Source organism: Siphateles boraxobius, unplaced genomic scaffold, assembly GCF_051911475.1.
Source record: "Siphateles boraxobius isolate OS27281-9 unplaced genomic scaffold, OSU_SipBor_1 66, whole genome shotgun sequence".
Taxonomy (NCBI): domain Eukaryota; kingdom Metazoa; phylum Chordata; class Actinopteri; order Cypriniformes; family Leuciscidae; genus Siphateles; species Siphateles boraxobius.
In genome coordinates this window covers 33,860,216-33,878,913 of record NW_027509193.1, presented here as the reverse complement: position 1 = coordinate 33,878,913, position 18,698 = coordinate 33,860,216, and the positions used below count along the sequence as shown (strand labels likewise).

Here is an 18,698-nt window from a genome sequence, read left to right as displayed (position 1 = left end):
CCATCATATCTAACCATTCATCCGTCATTTTTAACAATCCATCCGTCCATCCATCCATCATATCTCACCATCCATCCATCATCATATCTCACATCTATCCATCCATCCATCATCATATCTCACATCCATCCATCATATCTCACCATCCATCCATCCATCCATCATCATATCTCACATCCATTCATCCATCATATCTCACATCCATCCATCAATCCATCCATCCATCCATCATATCTCACCATCCATCCATCATATCTCACCATCCATTCATCCATTCATCCATCCATCCATCATCATATCTCACATCCATCCATCCATCATATCTCACCATCCATCCATCCAACCATCCAACCATACATCCATCCATCATCATATCTCACATCCATCCATCCATCCATCCATCATATCTCATCATCCATCCATCCATCATATCTCACCATCCATCCATCCATCCATCCATCCATCCATCCATCCAACCATCCAACCATCCATCCATCATCATCATATCTCACATCCATCCATCCATCCATCATATCTCACCATCCATCCATCCATCCAACCATCCATCAAATCTCACCATCCATCCATCCATCATATCGGTACCTAATAAGCCCACCAATATCTAAGTCTAGGTTTTTTTCATAGATATTGACGTGGTTTATAAGAAAAATAATTAGTTTTTTAGATTTATCTCTATTTTGAAAACGTATTAATTAGTTGATGTACACTTTAGAATATAAAATCAAGATATTTTAGGAATGAAGTCAGAAGTCTGGCATGGGCTTAATTGGTACTTTGGCACCATTTAAGCCCACATGTGTTCCAAATAAGCCCACATCATCATTGATTCACAAAACATAAAAATTAAAAAGAAGTAAAACATCAATATATTTATTCAGTGACAGGGAAGTATTACAAAATTTCCTTTTGCTAATGTTTGATTAGAGCCCTGTGTGGGATGGGTAAGTGTTAGTGGCCGGAGGTCTGGAGCCTTAAAGGGACTATAAGTAACTTTTTAGGTAATTTATAATCTAAAATAAATATTTTTATTCATAAATATGTCCCCAATGGTGTACAAATACCTCTGCCAATTATCTGATTTATCCTCGTAAACGAAGAATTTATTATATTTATATACATGGGACGGGTAAGTCCATGGAGGCTTCCATGTAGTTCCGCCATCTTGAAAAACTATAATAGCAGAGAGGGTCAAAAAGTTTTAGGCCAACGCGTTTCCACAACGCGTTTTCGTTCAGAGCCAGCTCGACGTAATTGAAAGCAGCAGAAACAGAGGAGCAGAGCAGTGAGAGGCGCTTGTCACTTTTATTTTTAATGGTGGACCATACCTATGCCGAGCCACTGGATAAGAAATCCTCTTCACCAAACCAGACCAAAAATGATCGTAAAAGGAAACGTGACCGGAGCATACAAAAAACACGAGTGAATGTCGGGATTGCTTTTTCCCGGTGGAAAGAGCTAATGCAGGAGAAAGAATTCAAAAGAGACGCTGAAGTTGCCTGCTTTCTCCTTGACAGGTAAGTCAATGTTACAGTCTTAATTACAAGTTTTTTTTGTTTGTTTACTTTATTATATAGACAGAAGAACATTTACAGTTAAAAGTTAAACAGGCTCTTTGATGAATAGCAGCTATTGAGTAAAGTAGAGAAGGCGCTAAAAAAGTTTGTAAGTTTACTTTTGTAAGCTAGAAATTTTAATAGAGCATATGATTGTTCTTGCATTGTTTGCATAGCTAAGTCTACTTATGTTATTTTTATCTTATCTGATATTTTCTGTTATTTATCATTTATACTGTGACCTCACATTGAATAATACAGACGCATAAATTCTGTATGTAGCCCTTGTAGCTGCCGGGCATCTTTGTCGTCGTTGTATTGACTCTCACTCTCCTCCTCTTCCTCGTCGTCCACCTCCTTGCCTAGATCCCACTGATTCACTGCCTCTCTGTCCTCTTCCTCTACCTCTACTTCTTCCTCTCCCTACTGTTGAATCATCTGATGATGATATCTAACAATGCACATACTTCAAAAAAATATAACGAGTAAACAAGGCATAACTACTAATTACAATAGTTCATGTTTTTGACACTCATTACTTCATACTGTAACATTCGTTTGTTTGTTGTGTTAATTTGAAGTTTGTTTGAAATAACAAACCTGTCCACCCGAAGTAAAACTCGACGAAGTGCTATTAGAAGACATCCTGTCATAGCTTTTTGGTACATAACGGCTACCGTAGATGCAACACGCATTTTGAAAACGCGAGGCGCTGGAGAGCACAATTCGTTTGAATGCAAAATACAATTTCCCCGCTAGATGGGAGTAATTCTTACTTAATGTCCCTTTAAGTCGGCTTGACTGGAGTTGTAGCTGGAGTCAAGCTGGAAGTTTGACCGGGTGTATCTCGAGAGCCAAGCCGAGTTGGGGCTCCATACTTTGGGCTTAGGGGGGCCTCCTAGTGGGCCCCAGACACTGGGAGTCTGGAGCCTTAAGTCGGCTTGGCTCCCGAGTTATGCCTGGGCAAAGGCGGAAGTTTAACCGGGTGTATCTCGAGAATTAAGCAAACTTGGGGCTCCAGACTCTGGGGTTTCGGGGGTCTCTTAATGGGCCCCCCAAGCCGGGGGTATGCAGCCTGAGGTTGGCTTGACTCTGGAGTTATGCCCGATCAAAATTCCACAGGACGTGACCGTATCTTGGTAAGAAAACCGAGTTCGGGCTCAATACTCCCGGCATAGGGGGCCCACTGGGTAATTTGTAGGCCTATCTAAATATAGTTGTAAATTAAGGTAGTAAGTAAGGTAAGGTTAAGTTTTTTTCATTCAAGGTTAGCTTGTGTTGGCTATAGTTTGCATCATTTTGTGGCACTGTACCACTTAAGTACCCACTGTACCCATCTTAAAAAAAGTTAATTTATGAAAATGATCCTCTCTACAATACAATTTATGATGTATTTATTTGTAAATAAATGTAAAACATTTATTGTTTGCAGTTCACATGCTTAATTCTTTGGCAGTTTAGCCTAACTGTAAGGCTAATGGTTTGACCAAGAGATTAGTTTTAAATGGAAAGATGAGTGTGATTAGCTTGCGTTCAAAGGAAAATCATAAAAATTATAAAACTATTTGTTCATACTCAAAAAACAATACATGTATCTCTTATTTGACATAATATAAATGTAGTTACCAAAGAAAAGGCTGAAAATTGCAGAAATGTGTTGATTTTTGAAGGGTCCCGAAACACCAACGTTTTGGGGTGACTGTGTGAGGTCCCCTGAGACAGCATGCACAGGAGTGGGACTAACTCAACATTGCAAAATGTGCTTGGTATGCAATAAAAAATGCCAAGGAAGTAACAAATCACTGGATTGGTTCAAATAATGAGCAATATAAAATATTATTTTCTCTTTTTTAATTTGACTTCAGAGTTGAAAGTGGGCTTATAGGGTACATGGTCTTAATGGGTACACTTACCCTACATCCATCATATCCATCAGTCATTTCTAACCATCCATCCATCCATCCATCCGTAATCCATCATACCATCTATCCATCCATCCATCATGTATAACCATCCATCTATCATATCTAACCATCCACCCACCTAACTATCATCCATCATATCTAACTATTCATCCATCCATTTATTATATGTAACCATAATCCATCATATCTAACCATTCATTCTTAATATCTAACCTTCCACTTTTCATATCTAACATCCATCCATCATATATAACCATACATTCATTACTCTAACCATACATTCACTCTTCATATCTAACTAGCCATCATTTCTAACATCCATTTATCATATATCTAATCATCCATCCATCATATTCATACATTTTGGACAATTCACTGTGGGTGGGGCTACCCAGAGCAACGCCAGAAACAGAACCGATCACTCACTGTTTTTCCTGCAGATGTAGGAGGCAAAGATATTGGAGGTGCAGAAGGTGATTTTCTCGTAGTTCTGGTAGAACTCGCTGAAGGACATGCCCAGGCAGTAATTCGGGAAGATCAGGAAGACTTTATCCAGGATATAGGAGAGGTCTAGCAGATTCAGATCTGGACCACAATAACACGAGGTGTGTGAATACAAGTTCTTGCAAGAAATGAAAAGCATTCTGAGCGTACGAGTATGGACATGCGTTTCTCACCAGGTATGGTCATGATGGTGACCGCGAGGAAGGTTGCGGTGCCGCTGATGATGTTGAAGATGGTGAGGCGCGTGTAGGCTGAGGCTGCTGTGGAGAACAGGAAGCTGAGCAAGTACATGAGGGGAATCACAGCCCAGCCATACAAAAGCAGCAACAGTAGCACATCCACCAGGTGGTTTTCAGCCACAAACGCTTTTACTGAAAACCCTCGGAAGACCACCTGAGAGAAAAACAAACACGTCAAGCATGTTGAGCTTAGTTGAACATAGACTTCAGTCAGAGCAGACGGCATCGTTGAGATCTAATTAAATCCCAGAACCGAACGATGTTCAGTTGTGTTAACGATTCTTGAACATTTTTCCACAGACTATACTTTTGTCCCTCACAAGCTCGTATTCAATGCCGTCTGCTGGGACTAATGTCTATGAAGTTCTGGGACAATACGTTCTTCTTGCGACAATACGTTCTTCTTGCATGTCAAATGTTAAAAATGTCTAAATGTTAAATTGGCCCCCCAAGATATTTCTGGTCCGTCTGCTGTAAAGACAAAGCTGCTCATTTTTAAACTTTTTATTTTATTTATTTTTTGCAGTAGCAAAATAAAGTGAATTTTACATTTAAATATTTATATGAATATTATGAATTATATGTATAATAATATTTACTAAAAATAATAAAATAAAATAATAATAAATAAATAAAATTCCATATTTAAAAAAAAAAAAGAATGTTCTCCAGAGTTTACACTTTTAATTATCAATAAATATACATATCACAAATTACTTTTGTACTCACAAATAGCAATTTCTAAATAATAAAATATATATTGGTTATAGAAATGTCCATGACTTTTACGTTTGATGACTTTCTCATGTTCAGAAATAGCACTTTTAAAATTTCTAGGTTTTCCAAGACTATGGGAACCTTGGTTCATAAATAAAATGAGTGAATGAAATAAAATAAGAAATATGACAATAGCTGTTTTAGTGTATTTTAAAACTAGTCTTAATTTAAACCATTTTGAGCCATCTTGCAACTGTGATGAGGCCCCCAGATTAAGAACTTTTGTCCTAGACCGTGTGCTCATACTGACCAGCATGAGCAGGCAGGGCAACAGGAAGTTGATGAGGTCCCACAGCAGGGCAGAGAACCAGAAGTTGGAGAGGTAGACCCCGCTGACCTGCTGCAAGTGCTTGGACTTCACCGACCGCTCGGAGACGAGGAGCAGGGCGAAGGTGCTGGCTAATGACGCCATGCCGTACATGAGGTTTATGGCGATGGCGAAGCCTGTCTGACCCCTGTAGAGACAAAAATGGAAGATCGATGAAACCACCAAACCGCTAAACGTCCCAAGTTAATTTAGGGTTCTGGGTTCGTTCTAATCACGATAATAAACCGCAAAAAGACTGCTATTTAAAAATGAAGCCTGCATGTTATGCAATGTGTTTCAGGTACATATTTGTCAACTACACATACTTCTTAAAGCAATAATAACAATTAATAATAATAATAATAATAGTACAATTTATTCAAACATAACTTAAGGAATATCACACAAGTTTTAACAGTAACTCTGTTTTTCAACACTGTTTGCTAAACATGAAAGGATGTGTTATATTTTCATTTGATTACATTCAATTTAATTCACATTTATTTGTATAGCGATTTTGACAACACATATTGTTTAAAATTATATTGTAAAAGATTAATTTAAATTGTTTTATGTTTGAAGTTTTATTTGATTGGTACCATTTTTCTCAATACATAAGTATTATATCATAAAACACAGAATCCAGGTAAATTAAAGCAAAGAGAATAGAGTTTCTGGGAAAAAAGGGCATTTCTTAGGGCCCTGTTATTATTAAAATGTTAACAAATAAAGTTATATGAATTCAATTGATTAGACATTCCTTTTGACAATTAAAATCTAACACGCAGAATTCGAGGAAAAGATCAAATGGAATTTAGGAAAACATGAAATGGAGTCCAAAAGCTGGCACATACTCGGAAAGCTGGCTCTGCGCCACCTCGGACATGTTGCGGGGCATTGGGTAATTTCCAGTGCGGATAGAGGCGTTAAGTCCTGCAAGTAGCTTGTAGAGAGCGTTGTCAACCAGCATGAGCGCCGTAGCAGAGGTGTGGTAGCCCTGGTTGTTGAAGTAGCCGATGACCTTAGTGTACTTCCTGGGTCTGTTTCTGAAAGCGGCGCCCACCACACAGTGCTCGTTGAAAGCTCCACCCTCCCTCATGGCATTATAGAGTACGTACTCTGAGAAATCTGAACAGATGGGATGTTAGGATGTTGTCAAGGGAGCCATCCCGTGCATCCCGTTAGCGTATTAAGAGCAGCGTTACCTGTTATATTAGTGTCAGCCGTGGCTCTCTGGGAAGGCAGCTGTGTGGCATAGATCTCAGCCAGAGCTGCAGCCAACGCCCCAGAGTAGGCATCCAAGGCCACGGGTACCCGGGTAGGGCCGTATTGCTTTAGTGCCAGGCGGAGCTGGGGCGAGTTATGGTTCCTAGGGATGGTAAGGGCCACCACCAGAGCCACCACTGTGAAGATAAGCGGCACCAGAAACTGAGCCACCATCACTTTCCAGTTGCGCCAGCTGTAGAGCGCCCTCTTCAGGAACATAGCATAGAACTGCTGCATATAGAGTCTGGCCTGAGGATAAAAACATGCAGAAAATAATGTTTACAAAAACAATAAACACAAAAAAAGAGAACCACTATTCTGTCTATCTATCCATCCATCCATCTTAATCCTTTTATAAATAAATTAATACTTTGTATTCAGCAAAGACACGTCAAATTTAAGTTACAAAAGATTTCTATTTAAAATAAATGAAATGCTGTTCTTTTGATGTTCTTTCTCAAAGAATGTTTCCTGAGCATCAAATCATCCTATCAGAATGATTTCTGAAGGATCATGTGACACTGAAGACTGGAGTAATGATGCTGAAATTTCAGCTTTGATTACAGGAATAAATTACATTTTTAAATATATTACAATTAGAGCTGTCATATTGCATAATGTGTCTATATATATAAAATGATATTTCTATATATTATATGTCTGTGTTGGTGGATATATACTGTATACACACACACACACATATTTATACATATACAAACATACATATGTGTAACATTATCTGAATCAAACGATACCAAAGCTATTGTATGAAAAATTATTAGACAAATGCATATAGTAATTTATGGGAAATTTAAGTTTATCAATAAATACAAACCAGCTAATCCCTACTGAGAAATATCTTATTTAGACTAAAGCAACAACCAAGTTATTTACAACCCTGTAACCCATACTAGCTTTTTTTCACAGTGTTTCAAATAACTAAATAATGGATTTTTAATTCTAACAATTTTACTAGATGTTAATGCTAAAAAAAACAAAAGGAAAAAAAACCCCACACAAATCAGGGAAGTCCCAAACAGGACTGCAATGCCTGTATAAAACAGAAACAAAAATTAAACAACCACTACCATTTTATGTGACCTCCTCAACAACATTTTCTGAAGCACCTCCTTTCTCTGACCTTGAGCTGATAAATAAAACAATTCTTCTTTAGTATTTTCCTGACGTATTTTGCACAGTGGGATCAAGAGGGGAATGTATGCAATTATGTATTATTATTATTATTATTATTATAATATAGTATTGTGAGTGGTACAAAAGTGGCTGACAGGTAATTGCATGGCTCTATAGTCCACATGTCTATAATATTCTGGCTTGGGTTTCTAATTCAATGTTAGATTGATTATAGGATAAAAGGTGCAGTAAGCGATTTCTGAGAAACGCTGTTGAAAGTGGATCAGACAGAGCACCAAAACACACTTGTAGCCAATCAGCAGTAAGGGGCATATACACTCATTCGCGCCTATGTCGCATAGCGTGTTTGTGAATTTGGGGGCGGAGCTATCAAGATGGAAGTGTGATTTCAAATATCAACAGCGTTTCTCAGAAATCACTTACTGCACCTTTAATGTCTGCTTAGAAAAGTGATATCACCTCATTAATAAAAGCACAGTTAGTTTGCGAAGCACTAAAAGCACTGACCCCGGTGTTGAGTTTGATATTGGAGCAGTCCTCTGAGATCATAGTGCCGCTGTCAGTTAAATCTGTCGCGTCAGTCATGCCGCTGATGCTGCTGGAGTCGTCCATGGTCCAGTCATGTGACCTCCGCTCATGCTGGTACTGCAGAGCAGGGAGCTGGATGGCCTGAATATCCAGACTGGAGTCCACGAGCTTCCCGACCCTGAGAGTTTGAGCGCACACAAACACACACGGTTACATAAAAAGATGAAACAAACATGAGGATCTTGCATGAAAGTGGTTGTTACTGGAACAGAGCTGGACAGCCATTCAATGTGCCTACACAAAAGTGGTTATATAAAACGTAGAAGGGTTAAGAGAAATGATGCTGAAGGAGAGAAAGCAATGATGTCATTGTAACCTGTCACTCCGAAAATCCATCATAAAAAAGGTTTTGTAAATGTGAAGGAAAATTGATTAAAAAAATCTTCTCTGAATGACACACCAGAGATTGAGCGTGATTCTGCAGGGTGTGTTTTCAGAGGTCTGTAATTTAGTCATGCAATAACACAGTTCTCTGTTCCCTGTGTGGTTAAGAAGCCCTGTAAATCAATTATTTTAAAATAATCAGTTCATATGCCTAATCAAGCGATACTTTTTAGGTGCTAGCGTGTTCACAGAGACCCTTTCTCTTTTTAAAAGCATTCAGAATATGTGGCATGATTTCAAAGTGGACGGTCAGTGTTAAAATCAGGGAACATACTGTTTACAAAATGGTAATATAAACAATTAATGTTTTCCACATCCGTTTTCATGTTAAAGCTGTCATCTGTGCTGTGCAAACAGATGAAGAGGAGCCCAGTGTTGTTATTGTTCGTTAAAACTAAAACTATAAATACATTTTTTCTGTTCAGCTGAAATAAAAGTTATTATTATTATTAAAATATTAGATTAACAATTTGAAATGTTGGCTTGAAAACTAATTGCAATAAATGAGTTGAAGTACTTACATTTTTAAACAAGACTTAAACTGAAATTCAAATAAATTAAAGCTATATAAAAATATAGTAGAAATAAATAAAAAGGACAAAACAAAGCACATAATAAAGTTACTAAAAATGCAACTAAAATGTAAATATAAAACAGAAAATATACAATTATGAACTAATTCAAAATGTTAATAAGTTATAAAACAGTAAATAAACAAATAATACTAAAATAACACTGGCAGGAGCAGGTAGGGGGAAAATATACGTGTAAGAATAACATAACATGAAAAGGATGGGGATTAATTATGTCACACCTTCAAAAACTTTACTGAATAAATATGAGCTTTTATCAATAGGAGACTTTTCTTGTGGTCAAATACCTGAGAAAAACCTCCTCCATGGTGGTAACGGACGCCCCGTAGCTGGCGATGCCCAGCTCGTCTCGATTCATCTCCAGCTCAGCAAACAGCAGCTCAAACCTGCAGAGAAACACCAGATGTGAGAGCGAAGAGCAAACTCAAAGAACAAAAGAAACTACTGAGAGGGGAGAGAAAGAAATTCAGTGATTCCATCCATATCCATTCATTTCTATTAGTTAAACAAAAATGCAAATGTATCATTCTCATGTCACTCAAAACATGCATGATGTACCACAAAAATAGATAATGAAGTTATTTTTGAGAGCTCAATTATTGTTTAAATTTCTTCATACTATATATATATATATATATATATTGTATATGCACACACATATGTGTGTGTGTGTGTGTGTGTGTGTGTGTGTGTGTGTGTGTGTGTGTGTGTGTGTGTGTGTGTGTGTGTGTGTGTGTGTGTGTGTGTGTGTGTGTGTGTGTGTGTGTGTGTGTGTGTGTGTGTATATCCTTTTTTGCGCTTGAAGCTACTGGTCATCATCTAAATTCTGTTTTTGAATTACATTTTATTTTTATATTTTCTGTTTTTGTTTTAGTTCAAGTTATTATTTATTTATTAAAATTGTTTAAAATATGTCCATAGTTTTAATTTTAGTACTTTAACTTTAACTAAAAGAAAATGAAAAATGTTGGCAACTAGCTGAATTACTTTACGATAATAACCTTGGTTCCACGAAAAAACAAACATTTTGTACATTCAGGATTAAAAATGATATAATTTTCCTTTTGGGGCGAAGCATTTCTTTTACGGAGTGGTTTTATGATGTTTTTCTCTCATTGAGGTGATTCAGAGTGTGTGTCATGAACAGAGAAGACTGTTGTTTCAAGACCTTCACTAAAAAACAGATCGATGGGTAAATTTAGTCCATCTGTTGCTACGGCAGCTCACAAGAATCAGACCCAACACTCAAGCCTCATATGCTTCATTCATCAAACTACTTTTTTTTCATAATTCATTGTCTCTTATAAGTACCATCTGAGTTTGTGCAGTCAAGGCTATTGATTAAAGTCAATGATGATGAGGACCTTGATGTTAAATAACAGAACCTCTTCAAAATCAGATGTTAGGATGATTTCAGCAGGATTCAACTGGAGCACAGGATTTTAAACAACAGTGCATTTGCAAAAGCATACTAACATACTGCAAATGCTTTTTTTGTAGAATTCAGTTCAAGGTATGCAAATTCTATTTGCATTGATGACCTACCACTTTTGCCAAAATCTGTAGTACACAACCAGATCACAGCACATGAAAAATATCATATCCCACAATGCAATATACTTGACTCATTCAAATAGAACCAAAATTGTATCTCTAAAATAATAATGGCACGTCACTCGCTGCATTAAACATGCAAAGTAATGAGGTCATGAGATGACAACGTATTAAACTAGTGTTTGAAATGCATTCCAAGCAACATACGCTTTCACACACTACTTAAAAAAAAAAAATAGACATCTACTATGCGTGTCTGAGTGTTGTCTTGTTGTCTTACCGGCTGGTGCTCTCTTTGGGCAGTATGTAGGAGAGTTCAGCGCCTGCACTGCTCTCCAGAGTGGCATCAGGAACATGCATGTGGACTAGACGGGTGATCTCAGACACGTTACAAAATGCGTCTTTTACGATAACCATGTGGTAACCAGCACCTGAGAGAAGTACAAGAGTAACAGTTTAGATAAAAAAAATAAAAAAAAATACATTCTGAGGGCATTTTCACACCAAGCTTGTTTTGGAACCCGGTTCGTTTAGGCATATGTGAACATGGCTATCACACTCGGACCCGCAAACAATCTCTCCGAGATCACCTTAACGAGGTGGTTTTGACCTGATTGAAAACGAACTCCGGAGCAGTTCGTTTGAGGTGAGAAAGCAATCCCACCCAAAGGACCAACGAAACCAAGCAGTGTAATAATTCATAACAGGGAATTTGTCATAAAAGCAGCAGTGTCTGATTCTGTGAGTGAGCACATTAGTTATAGCAGTTGAAAACTAAAACCAAAAATGCAGTCCTGACAAAGCCTTGATTCCTGCTCTAACTATATATATCATTTTAAATTCAATTTTAGGGCTGTGCAACGATTACTCGCATCCAAAAGAAATGTTTGTGTTTACATAATATATGTGGGTGTACTGTATATAATTATTTTGTATGTATAAATACACACACATGCATGTATATATTTAAGAAATATTTGCATGTATATGCTGTGTATATATATATATATATATATATATATATATATATATATATATATATATATATATATATTTATATATAATTTATATAATATATAAATATTTATGTATAAATAAATAAAATTTCTTAAATGTATACAGTACATGCATGTGTGTGTATATTTGTATACCAAATAATTATACACAGTACACATACATATATTATACAAACTTTTGGATGCGATTAATCGTTGCACAGCCCTACAAAAATTATATATATATATATTGTACAGGAAACGCTCCCCTGACTGATAAATGATATATACAGTTTTGCTCAGAATTAACAGAGCACAAAATTAAGCTTCTGCCATGATATATTTATACACATTGGTGCTCAGAATTAATGGCACCCATGGTAAATATAATCAAAAATGGCTGTAAAAAATAAATCTGCACTGTTTATCCTTTTGATCTTTAATTCAAAAAATGCAAAAAAATCTAACCTTTCATTGAAGTAAAATTATTCAAAAATTATCCAAAACACGCTGGCCATAATTATTGGCTTCCTGTTATTAAATACTTTTTGCAACCTCCTTTTGCCAAGAGAACAGCTCTGAGTTTTCTCCTATAATGCCTGATGAGTTTGGAGAACAACTGACGAGATCAGAGACCATTCCTCCATACAGAATCTCTCCAGATCCTGCAGATTCACAAGTTCATGTCAGTGCTTCTTCTCTTCAGTTCAGCACACTCATCTTCTATAGGGTTCAGCTCAGGGACTGGGACGGTCATGGCAGAAGCTTCATTTTGTGCTCAGTTAATTCTGAGTACCACTGTATTTATCATTTATCAGTCAGGGGAGTGTTTCCTGTACAATGACGTAACTCGCTGCTTTACTGTAGTATGATGCATTGTTAAAGAAACAAACTTGCCAATCACGACTGTTTCCCGAAACCATATTGTCGCAAATTGGTTGTTTAACCACGTTGGTTAATGATTTCACGCAGATGGTGGAGTAATAACTTCTTTTAATGAATTAGTTTGAGATAGCCTGGCTAACACCAGACCCAAATCTCGTTGAGACTTGGGTGTGGGAACCACATGTACATTTTCTCGTATTTGAGGCGTGGTTTACGAATGCCCGGCGCCGTTTATTGGTTGCTAAGAATGTCTATCAAATGCGCCTGTACGTAGATCATAGCCAATCGTTCAATTATACCAGATGACATATGTAGAGCGACAGAAATTAAACAAGGAAGAAGACGATGGGTACGATATTTTTGTGTAGACAATGACGTTCAGCGACTATTGCCGTTTGTGCAAAAGCTGCTCTTTTTTCAAAATAAATTTGCATTCTAAACTACTTAGAACAATATCTCAGGCTGCATCAAAAGGTAGCTTCGCGTGTTCTGCCATGTTGAATCCATAGAAATAAACAAACTGCTTCGGTGTGTCGCATAGATGTCGTCATCGTCTTGCTTCTCCCTCCCCGTTCTGTGATTGGTTCCCTAGATGAGGCGAAAATCTGGACCATGGTATCCATACTGCCTTTCAGCGTGAATAAAATCACGCTGCGGGAAGGCAGCATGGGGAAACCCAGACTAAGTTTGAGATCTAATCAATGCTAGACTTTTTGCTAAACATTACAGACATGGCATCTGAGGACTTATTCAAAATTTCCTCAGTTATTTTGCATAATTTCTAGATTCAGTCTAGGCCCGTTCTTAAGTACTAGAGCTTGTACGCAGATCACTCTTCAAAAACGCTGCTTTAAATCTCTTGACAAACTAAAAGATGTTAAAGACATTGACTGAATGTCAGCTTGCTTACTTTGCTCAAGATAAGGATTTATGAAGCCCACGTCATAAAAACAAACTGTACTTCTAACCACGAGTCGAGAGCTGTTGTTCCAACCACACAACTTTGCGATGCTGTTTGCGAATGTTCGTTAGAGCGATGCTTTTGGGAAACTCAGACTCGCTGAACTTTGCTGATAACGACAGAACTTGCGACCATAGTTGGCTAACGATGCTTTTGGGAAAAGCCCCCCTGAGTGGGAATTACAGCAACATTCATATAGTGTTTGCGTGTGTCTCAACAGCTACATATAAAGCCTTAATGGATAATGCAGAGGAAACTCTAACCATTAACTGGACAGCTTTTACACACATGTGACTTGCATAAACACATTTTGGTGAGCTTTGAAATGTTGCCATGTGAAAGCGAACCAAAACAAAAAGGAAATGCAACATTGTAACAAATTAAGTTCCTGTTTCAGAACAAAGCAAACGATCTACACGTCCGAAAAGGCCCTGGGACTTCTCTAGGTAGAAGCAAAGTCCTTACTGGAGCAAGTTGGTTCGTGTGATTGCCATCTTGATAACACGACTTTACTATACATTTACTATAGCAACCATATTGGACTTGGCAAATGTCCTCAAAATCATTTTACTCAAGTAGCCCATCTCTTCCTATCAACTCCGCTAGCACGTTTTATGCATCTTGTGACAAACTCTTTTTGTTCCTCTCATGATCTTGCCGCAGTCTCACCGTATTTGTTCTTGAGGAAGAGCGGCGAGCCGCAGCACTGGAGTTCCCCGCTAGCCATGATGGCGATGCGATCTCCCAGCAGGTCGGCCTCGTCCATGAAGTGTGTGGTGAGCAGGATGGTACGTCCCCGTTTCTCGCCCTGCAGCAGGTCCCGGGTGGCCCGTCGGGCTGAGGGGTCCATCCCTGAGGTTGGCTCATCCAACATTACCACCTACAGGGAAACAATGGGTTTCGTTAGGATTTGAGTGGCTAATGGCTAATTAAACAACCAGCATTACCATGCTAAGTAGCATAAACCAACCTGGATAAACATGGAGATGTTTTTAAAAAGGGAATACAAATGCAACATAACAAAAGTATTTGCTAAACATAAAATGTCAGTGAAATACAACTGCAGTGGTTTAAACAAAATTGCCTTTGCCTGACCTTTGAGTCTCCGATTAAAGCAATGCCGATGGAAAGCTTCCTCTTCATCCCACCAGAGAGGGTCTTGGATCGCGCATTACGCTTATCCTCCAAATTAAGGATCCGAAGGATGCGGTCGACCTCATCTGGGATCTTTTCGCGAGGGTATCCCTTCAGCTGAAGAGAAGAAACAAGCTATGTAAAGATCCATCTCAATGTTAAACAGACTGCAACAGTCTAAAAATCACATTTATTTTCTCCATATGGAAATGGATTTTTAACGATCATTTAACGATCAAACTGTTAAAAAGAGACCTAATGTGAGCTATGAAGTTAATCGATGGTACTGTATATGGTTTCATCAACTATCAGCTTATTGTTTTAATTAATCATGTTCTAAATCGTCATGAAATCAAAATTTACTCTATATATACTTAGCGCACAACATTAGTCTTGTGTTGAACAAATCCGTGCAAGTTAATACACAGAAAAAAATGTGTTTGTCTTTGGAATCTTTGATCAAAATCTGAACCTTTCCCTCCACTCTGGAATGGCGTTCCTTCTCTGATGAAGTCAGTTTGATGGCTTGGGTTGAATATCCTTAACCACTCCCCTCCAACCGTCAGTCTGCTACAAGCGAGGGATGGAGAGGAGGAGCGCTAAAGTAAAACCCCTTCACTTGGAAATACGTCACAACACTGGAGAAAAGTCGGTTGCAATTTACAGTTAGGAGCGGAATTCCTGTCAAAAACTACATTACCCATAATTCTGTTAAGAAATCCACCAGTCAGAGACTAGCGACAAGCAATATCACTCTAAAAGAGCTCCGCCCACTACCATGAAGCATTGCTCTCATGACGTAAACGAGTCAGCCTCCCGACGCTTTCAAACCACTTAAATATTTGTGTATATATATTTATATTTTCCAATACACATAATATTTATTGTTTCTGTGTACATAATCAACATTAAATGAACAGCTTTATAGATTTTGGTTTGGTTTGTGACCGTTAGAATTTAAGTTAATAAAAAAAAAAAAGAGCATCTAGGACATTTGAACAGGAAAAATGGATAACATATATGGATGATCAGAGAATTGGGCTTCTTAAAGGGGTCATATAAAGCAATTTTTGTACAAGTTAATATGAATCTTTAGGGTCTAAATGAAAACTTTGTAATATACTTTTATTAAAAATTCTCATTAGTATTGTAAGAAAACATTAATTTTACCTGGTCAAAAACAGCTCTGTTTTCAGAATACCGTTTCAGTGCATATGCCTTTAAATGATAATGAGCTTTGCTCACTCCGCCCCTCTGTTCTGTGGGGCGTTTTGACAACGCATGTGGAGTGTTGCCTTGACAACAGTAGAGGGTAACGTTATTTTTTCCAACAAGAATGGCAGCAGGAGTCTCTGAGGACACATTTGTGCAACAGTATCAATTTGAACCGGAGTCGGACCGGAACAAGATGACGGCCCCGAAGAAGTTCGAACAGGACGTTTCTGAATGGTTGGTTAACGTAATATCACGTAATGTACACCTGCGTACACAGTTTTTAATAACACATTAACCATAACGGGTTGTTCATTATAAACGTGGGATTATGAATTATACTGAGAACGTCGTAACGTTACAGAGAAAACATGCCGTAATATACCTTGAGTGTAAACATTAGCCACATTCATCGTGAAGCGTGCAAGCGATTTGCAAAGATTAATATTTAAAGGTTAATAAAACGTTACACTCACTTCTTCTGGAGGTGCAGCAGGAACACGAATAGTTGGTACCGATTCTGTTTTCAGGACCAGCTTCTTAGCAAAACCAGATTTACACTGACGATCGTTTATAAAACAGTCTGGTGAGAAATTATTAGCACAAATATAAAAGCATTTATGTTGATCATTGGGAATATTCCCTTCAAAATTTAAACTCAGCCACTGCGTCTTCAGCGGTTCGAATTTAGGAACATTAAAATGACTGCTGTGTTCCTTATTAGAGCCAAGAACAGAACACCACAATCGCTTAGACGCCATTCTGCTCCAGTGTATCAACAATGGCGGACTACGATGACAGCTCGCTCAGGGCGGGTCTGTGTTGAAACGCTGCTGTCAATTATCAATCGTGGGAGGGGCGTCCGATCTAGTGACGTCACAAGCTCGAACGGCTCAATTTCAGGCAGGGGAAAACATATAAGGAGATTAAAACAAAAACACTAGATGGATTTTTATCATTATATGATGGTTGTGTACAGGCACTGCCAACACACATTTCAGTGCAATCAACTTGTAAAAGTGCATGTACCATTATATGACCCCTTTAAAGACATCCTCGATTACTCTGTCTACCTGTGTGTAGAAGAGCAGGTGTTCTCGGACGGTGAGGTTGTCGAAGAGCACGTCGTGCTGCGGACAAAGACCCAGGCTGCGGCGGATCAGAGCCATATCCTGACATATGTCATAACCGTTAATGTACGCACGGCCGCTGCTGGGTGGGAAAAGGCCTGGGAGTGAAGAAAGAAAGAGAATTTGAACGATGTAAAGAAGCGATCTACTCTGACTGACCTCTGTTATCACTGTTTACAGCTAGGAGCAGAATCAATGGTGCAGCTGATAAGAGATAATGCTTAGCTTGACTAAGCATGAACCAATGTGTGTGATCTGAGGGTTTTATTTAGCTTTATATGTGGATATAAAGACTTTTGTAAGTTGTTATTGATAAGAACATTTGCTTAAATGCCATAAATATAAGAGATTGTCAAGCTACAAGCTAATTTCAAGGTAAAAATACAAAAAGATACACTTGCTTGTAGCCTATAAGCTATAGAGTAACAAGAGTAGTTAAATTGTTAGGGTATCAATATATTTTTTAAAAAGATAACTTCTAATCAAATCATACAGTGTCGTGAAAGTATTTTTTAGCTAGCTACAAGCTTCTCATACTTTCAAGATAAATTAAAAGCTACACTAGCTTGTAGCTATACAAGCTGCTAACAAAGTAGCAAAACAAAAGGTATTTAAGGGGACGATATCGTTTAAAAAATATAACTTACAATCAGTATACAGTGTTCTGAAGCTATTTTCAAACAAGCTACAAGCTAATCATAATTTAAAGGTAAATTAAAAGCTAGACTAACTTGTAGCTATTTAAGCTGCTAACAAAATAAGCTAAACTGTGATATATTTAAAAAAGCATCATCACTTACAGTTGCAAGGCTAATCTAGCTACAAGCTTAAGTAGTTAAACAGTCAAACTATTGTTTTGAAAAAGTACTTAGCTACTTTTTTGTTAGTAGCTTGTAATGTATTATTTAACAGGACAAAAATCATTTAAATTATCATCATTCAGTTAAAAAAAAGCTGTTTTATCTGCACTAAGATTTACACTAAACACTCAAGTATTTAGCCTATAATACAACACCTTAAATCAAATAAATCATAATAATAATGCTAAATAGCATTTTTTAAGTAAACATTTATCCCACTACAAAACAGATTATGTACAATGTCTTGCAGGATGTTCAAAGAACACAATATAGATATGATTCAAATGAATCATTTATTGAACCAGTTCATTAAAATGAACCATTCAAATGAACAGACTCACTAAAAAGAATCACATTTCCTAAAGCAATTTGAGAGGGACAGTCACACAACTAAAAAAAAGTAGCTAAAGTACATTACAACTAAATTGCTGTGTTCTCACCTGTCAGCATTGATAGTGTGGTTGTCTTGCCCGCTCCGTTGTGACCCAGAAGGACCGTGATCTGGCTTTCGAACATGTTGAGCGTTAAATCCCTCACCGCCTCCTTGGTCTTATTGCCCACTTTGAACACCTGCGACAGAATGATGCAAATGTTTACCTTCTCCAACAGTTTGTAGAGGAAATCCATGTCTTTGTCACACTGACCTTGCACACAC

General features: G+C 37.7%; 1 protein-coding gene across 1 annotated transcript in view; it reads right to left on the bottom strand.

The window, feature by feature from the left end:
* abca3b (ATP-binding cassette, sub-family A (ABC1), member 3b) overlaps nt 1-18,698 on the bottom strand; it is a 65,820-nt gene that overhangs the window by 8,702 nt on the left and 38,420 nt on the right. The window contains exons 12-23 of the mRNA XM_077213771.1: nt 18,484-18,613; nt 17,127-17,281; nt 14,803-14,958; nt 14,377-14,587; nt 11,147-11,297; nt 9,600-9,698; nt 8,255-8,453; nt 6,532-6,841; nt 6,181-6,454; nt 5,270-5,474; nt 4,177-4,396; nt 3,926-4,084 (exon numbers count right to left, since the gene is read on the bottom strand). Coding sequence (XP_077069886.1) covers nt 3,926-4,084; nt 4,177-4,396; nt 5,270-5,474; nt 6,181-6,454; nt 6,532-6,841; nt 8,255-8,453; nt 9,600-9,698; nt 11,147-11,297; nt 14,377-14,587; nt 14,803-14,958; nt 17,127-17,281; nt 18,484-18,613 — 2,269 coding nt within the window. The remainder of the gene's footprint in view (nt 1-3,925; nt 4,085-4,176; nt 4,397-5,269; nt 5,475-6,180; nt 6,455-6,531; nt 6,842-8,254; nt 8,454-9,599; nt 9,699-11,146; nt 11,298-14,376; nt 14,588-14,802; nt 14,959-17,126; nt 17,282-18,483; nt 18,614-18,698) is intronic.